This window comes from Zingiber officinale, chromosome 5B (genome assembly GCF_018446385.1).
Source record: "Zingiber officinale cultivar Zhangliang chromosome 5B, Zo_v1.1, whole genome shotgun sequence".
NCBI classification, from domain to species: Eukaryota; Viridiplantae; Streptophyta; class Magnoliopsida; order Zingiberales; family Zingiberaceae; genus Zingiber; species Zingiber officinale.
Window position 1 is genome coordinate 85,159,083 of NC_055995.1, and position 6,687 is coordinate 85,165,769.

General features: G+C 32.6%; 1 protein-coding gene across 2 annotated transcripts; it reads left to right on the forward strand.

Annotated features, from left to right (window-relative positions):
- Positions 1-620: 620 nt before the first annotated feature.
- On the forward strand, positions 621-4,789 carry LOC121984754 (uncharacterized protein At5g08430-like). 2 transcript variants are annotated; one of them, XM_042537879.1, is made up of 11 exons: positions 621-810; positions 894-1,047; positions 1,631-1,710; positions 1,954-2,144; positions 2,416-3,319; positions 3,428-3,549; positions 3,667-3,726; positions 3,882-3,932; positions 4,094-4,164; positions 4,273-4,412; positions 4,498-4,789. In XM_042537879.1, exons 2-11 carry the CDS (start codon positions 956-958, stop codon positions 4,566-4,568), a joined length of 1,782 nt encoding a protein of 593 aa, XP_042393813.1. In that variant the 5' UTR covers positions 621-810; positions 894-955; the 3' UTR covers positions 4,569-4,789. The 2 variants fall into 2 exon arrangements, 1 of the variants encoding a protein (XP_042393813.1); XR_006112993.1 differs by lacking the exon at positions 4,498-4,789 and having other exon boundaries at positions 3,886-3,932; positions 4,273-4,407.
- The last annotated feature ends 1,898 nt before the right edge of the window (positions 4,790-6,687 follow it).

Genomic DNA, 6,687 nt, shown 5'->3' on the forward strand with positions numbered 1-6,687 from the left:
CAACACTAAGTTGACTAATTGCATTGTAACAAAATTTAAATCGCACAAGGTTAAAAAATTCGAATGGTACTTTGATGCTTCTGTCAGCCATCTGACACTACATATGATAATAGCAATATATCATATGACACAGCATGTTCCCATGCGTATTTTTGACAAATTAATTTTTAGTGAATATTTTTTTAAAACAAATTAAACAATGATTATTTTCCCCCGTTTTAAGAAGACAATCAATTAATTAAGGTAGGTTTAGGTTTTATTTTTCAAAAAATTAATATTCTTTTCCTTATTACTTTTAAAATTAAATGGAAAGTATTAATCAAGCTTATATTTTAAGAAATATTTGTAAATTAAATAAACAGATTGATAAAGTGAAACTAAAATTATTTCCGTAAAAGAATGATTGGCTAAAATATGTTAAAATATAATTTAAAAGGATAATAAAAATATTTTTTTTACTTTAATGATAATATATTTACGGACCTCGAAACAATAATTGTCACAAATCACATTTATTTCCGAGAAGAGCTCGTCTCATCCGAGACGTTCCTTTTCCATCCAACGGTCCATATTCGTCACTGCCTCGTTGGGTAGCCGATGCTTTCGGAGTTCTTAAACGAGAAAGGGATGGAAAATAACGGCAGTGTTCGTCGATTCGGCGATCTCCTCGTTAGGTGTTCGATTCCGTCATCATCCCTCGCGCGCAGAGAATTCGTGGGATCGTGATCTCTGCTTTGCCTAGTCTGTTATACAGCTGCAGAGTGTTGCCTGTACCTCGCAAACTAATATTCCCTTTTTTGGATCAAGAAGGTAGGTTTTTAAGCCTCCGATACTTCAATGTGGGTTTTTGGTCTTGGTTTCTATTGACTCTGGAAGTTTGGCACTTGTTGTAGGTGCTATAGACTTGGAGTATCTTTGTTGGTTTATTCTGGGGATTGACGTGAGGAGGTGCGAGATGAAGAGGAAAAGAGTGCCTGAGGAGGAGATAGCGGACGACTACTGCTTCGTCTGTAAGGACGGAGGACATCTCATGGTCTGCGATTTCAAGTGGGTTCTCGATTTCGGTTTCCTGCTACTTTTAATTTTCTTTTCTTTGAAATTCTCAGCTCCTCGTGTTGATCATTGATGAGTGATGACAGTTTCTGTATGACCTTCTTTATGCAAAAAAAAAAAAACATTTTTTTACCTGTGGCAATGTTCTGCTGTAGATTGGTCAACGAAGCACAATTCGTTTTTCTTAGTGTATGTCCTTGATTGAGTTATAGTCACATTGCAATCTTTTCTCTTAGCTCTTTTCACGAAAATTGCTATCACAGCATCAGTAATGTCCATTCTGGTACCAAAACCGTTCCTTGCAGTTTTTTTTTGTTAGATAACTCTGGTTTATTGATTTCATATGATGTGTTGTGCTTCTTCATTTTCCTGCTATCCATGAGAATTCCACGATGAACAACACATTTGGTATGACTACCGCTTCTTTTGTATTGTCATTTCTATCTGTCTCATATATACGTAACTATTAGTTTTTTTGTTCAGCACATTTCCTTGATTTTGTGGAACTGTTTATAGTTAACTTCAGCTGCCATTTTTTGCTTTGAATATGCTCTAAACTGTATTTCCCTTTTTCTAGGCATTGTCTTAAATCTTACCATCCTGAATGTGTTGGAAAGGAACCCTCAATATTGGAGTCCGAAGAAAGTTGGATTTGTGGTACATTCCTAAAACCTGATTCTTTTACCCACCCCCAATTGTTGTCTTGATCATGCAAATATTATAACAAAACTTGCTGTTTGATGGTATAATACCACCTATTGTTAAATATGTTCTGTTGAACTTCTCGAAATGGAGTTTCTGATATGGTATATTGATTGTTTTCCATTTTAGAAGCTTGTACCATCCTTATTCCCTTTTCATTTGACATATCAGTCGTGTATTGACTTATCTATCTAACAGACTGGCACTCTTGCTTTATCTGCCGAAAGAAATCTGCCTTTCAATGTTATTGCTGCCCAAGCTCTGTATGCCGACATTGCTTGAAGGATGCTGAGTTTGTGAAATTCAAAAAAAGGACAAAAGGATTCTGCATTAATTGCTTAAAGATAGCTATGTTAGCAGAGGAGAACATAGCTGTCGATTCAGATGGGGTATGTAAATACTTAAATTCCTGTTTGACTATTTCTGGGATTCCTTTATTTCAAGTTGAAACTGATTGTCTATTTCTATTCCAAAAAATTCAGCTGTTTATACTTTATAGCTTGAGAATTAACAACTTAATCCATTGCTCAATTGCACTTTTACATATTAGATAAATGGAAAACAAAAAAAAAAAGGTTAATGCATGTTGATTGCTTCAATGTGTGTGCATGTCTACTCATGTCTTTTTCCTATCCTGAACTCCAACTTTACTTGTTTCAGGAAAAGGTTGATTTTAAAGATATTGAGACCTATGAGTTCTTGTTTAAAGAATATTGGGACATAATAAAGGATAAGGAGGGATTGACATTGGCTGATCTTCAGTCTGCAAATGCTGCCCTTAAAAGAGGCAAACATTTAACGGGTGAATCTGACTCAGACAAGCTTGCTGAAGAGGATGCAGGATATGATGCTTGTGAAAATGAAGCAGATGATGATGATGATGATGATGATGATATATTACCTCTTGTGAATCTGAAACGTGGTCGTGGTAGACCAAGAAAACATCTAGCAAGGCCTAAGTCAAAGAAAAGAGTGTTTCTTGGCTGGGGTTCCACTGAGCTTATCAATTTTCTTACGTCGGTTGGGAAGGATACAGAAGAACCTATTACACAGTTGGATGCAAATGAAATTATAAAAGATTACATACATAAAAACAATCTTTTTGATCCACACTCCAGTAAGAAAATTGCTGTACTATGTGATGATAAACTGTATGCATTGCTTGGGAAAAAAAAAGTGAAGTATTACAAACTATACAGCATGCTGGAGAATCATTTCTATGCAACAGATGAATCAGATGAAGAATTATCTATCAGTTCAGAAGAGGGTGATCACTCAATTAGAAGATGCAAGAGGGAAAAAAAGCCATTTGAGAACAAGAATCTTAACTGGCATCCGAAGAGCTGCCAAAAGAATGCATTTGCACCACCTGAAATTTGTTATGCCTCCATAGTTGGGAAGAACATAAATGCAGTCTATTTGAAGAGATCTTTATTTGTAGAACTTCTTAAAACCCCTGACACTTTTGATGGAAAAGTCACTGGCTGTTTTGTGAGGGTGAAGCTTGATCGCAAGGATTTTGAGTTTACACCAGCAAAGATGTACAAACTGGGTCAGGTTTTAGGTTTGTCACTTATCATGTATTTGTTTTAATGTTTTTCATACATATCTCAAAATTATCTAGAAAAAAAATTATTATTCTATGAATATCATCATCCAACTACTACAACAGGTGTTAAGAAGTCTTTAGAAACGTACAAGATTGGAGAAATGCTCACCGACATTGTTCTCTGTGTTTCTAATTTTCATAAGGATGTTCAGATATCCAGGTTATCGGAAGATGATTTTGAGGAGGTATGAAGATATCAATAGGTTCCTAGGATTTTAGCTTTGAGAAATACATGCATATATACTTTGGTTTGTGGGAAATCTTTTGACACTAGTAAAATAGTTGCATAATTTCATTTGTAGGAAGAATGTGAAGAATTGTGCCAGTTGGCTAATAAAGGCCTCTTTAAAAGATCCACCGTCGTAAGCTTTCTTTTATTAGACTACATCTTTATTAGACTATATAGTGTTGTTTGTGTTCCGAGTCTAAATTTTGGCATAAAAAATTGTGCTAATTACTTCTTGTACAATGTTCATCCTTTTGAGCAATGTTTACCAAAGTTTTACTGTTTTGACAGACAGAGTTTGAAAAGAAGATCATTAGTATTCACGCCGACAGAATGAATCATGTATGTCATTCCATATATATAGTGTGCAATGGTTATAGTTTTGGAGTAGCTCAGAATGGTTGCATGATGTATCTAAACTCTTCATTTCCATATATAGCAAGATTCATTTTGTTTGTCTACTAGTGCACCTGATACTTTTGCTTTTGGTTTAATTTTTGCAGTGGATAGATAAAGAGATTGTGAGATTACAAAGATTAATAGATAGAGCAAATGATAAGGGATGGCGCAGAGAATATCCTTCAAAATATTTCATATACATGCACGCATACAACCTGCACTATCTGCATTGAACAAATGTATGTAACGACATTGTTTCATCTTGACCTCTTCTGGTTATTACGCTATTTGAATATATCGATCAAAGAGAGAAGCTTAAAACATCTGCTGAGCGGCAGCGTCTTCTTCAAGAGATTCCGAGAGTGATTGTTGATACCCAACCATTCGAAGGAAACACCCAGAGTCCTATCACAGAAAAGAAAGGTTCACTCTTGATTTTTTAGCTTTGTGCATTACCTGCATTACGTAAGAATATTGTTGAATCTGTTTTTTTTTGGGGGGGTTGCAGAAGATAAAGCAGTGGAAACTACTAAATCTGACATGGCCACTGGCTGTGAGGTTGTTGAAGTTGAAGACTAACCGAGTGTTGCCTTATCCAATTCTCATTCAGATTTTTTGGAATGATTGCTCCCGCTCCCAGTACCTTTGTTTTTTTCTTCACATTATACTGTGTGATATTTTGCTGTTTCAGAATGATGATAATGGTGGGAACTGAGCAATTGGGCTAATGACATCTACACTATGTTCTGACTCAAATTTAATGGTGATATCAGAAGCTAAAGGTCACTCTTCTAGTTCAATTAGTTTCAGGAGAAAGTTGATATTTGACTATATTTCTTACCATTTTGTGAAATCATATCCTTACCGCTTCAGTCTGCTGTGTGTATGTCACTTGGCAAAGTGAGCAACATGCCAAGACATAGAGAGGTAAGTAAGCCGGTTCTAAACCACCTTTGGTTTGTCTTGCATTGTAATGGATTTTGATTTTTTTTTTAATAGATTTAATGATGCATTTAAAGAGTTAAAATAATTTAAAGAAGTTTTTCTACAAATTTATTTTCTCAAAAAGAAATTCGGTAAGATGGTTTCATGATCAGATGTTTTTGTTCATATAATTTAGAAATCAATTCTACCTTTAATTGGCTTATTTTTTTTAAAAAAATAATGAGTTGATAAGTTCAAGGATTAAGTCATGCAAACTTTTACTTTTTTTTAAAAAAATATTTTTCTATTTTTAGTAATGTTACTTTGTTATATGCTTTATAAGATTACTTAAATGCCCTTTTTTACTATGTTTAATATTTATATTTTTGATAAAAATTAAAAAAATTAACATCAATTTTTTTTATTATTATGAAACACATTTTTATATTGAAAAAAAATAAAAAATCACTCATCTTAATTTTTCTTCAAAATATTTTTTTTCTGTAATAATTTTAATTTAACCGGAGCCGTTTTTATAAAAAAAAATATTATAATATAAAATAAAGAAATTTTGTTCATAAATAGTTGGAACAATTTTGGAAGGTCTTTGGCCAAATTTATTAAAAACCGTTTATAAGCTGTTAAAGTATTGGATGAACTTATTTTAAATCACTTAAAGATAGTAATATATTTGGTATTATAAGATATTTTTATTAATAAAATTATCAAAAAATATATATATAATACTATTAAGGTAATATATATATATATATATATAATTGTTAGGATATGGGTCAAAAAAAAAAAAATATATAATATGAAATTGTTAGGATATTTTAGGAGTTAGAGAGAGGTGAATAGTTCGTCACGCTTTATTGATGATATAGGTATAATCGAGTCGAGTCGAGTTGAACTCTTGAATATTTGAATTTGACTCGTTTATAATCGAGCTGAACTCGAGCTTTATTTAACGAATATATTCATAGCGCATGAGTTTATTCGAACTTTTTATCGAGCTTAAACGAGATTAATAAACATAAATTATAAATTTAAATATTCATTAAAAATTAGATTATATATATTTGAAGAAAATTATAATATTCTTATTAAAATTTATATTTTTATTCTAATAAATAAATTTAATATATTTGTTTATATTTTTCATAAGTAGAGTGTAAAATATATAAATTCAATATCAAAACTATTTTTTTTTATTTAAGAGTTGATTTATGAGCTTACTAACAAACATGTTCACGAGCTAACGAGCTGAATATTGTGAAGCTTGAGCTTGGTTTGTTTATCTTAATGAGCTTCATTAAACAAGCTCAAATGAGTTTTTATCGAATCGAGCTTCGAATAGATCATGAGCAGTTTAGTTCATTTACACCCCTAATTAATGATGATTTACAACGGGAAACACGAAGCGAAACTTCACTAATGCTAACACAAGGAATTTACTTGGTATCCACCTCAATAAGGTAACTAATTCAAGGATTTGGCCCTCTCTCACACGTGCACTATCAAATACACTCATTCTCAAAAACACTCCGGAAGTGAAAAATTTTCGTACAAAACTTCAATACAACAAGAAGAAAAGGGAAGCAAATACAAATGAAATCTTACAAGATTTATACCAATGAAACCCTAGCTTGCTTCTTCTTGCTTGTCCACCTTTTGATCAACTTAGAAATGCAATAATACTTCTCTCTAAGTCTTCAAGAACTCTAGTGGTGAGTGTTGGAGAGAAATCTATGAGAACCGATGAGAAGAAGAG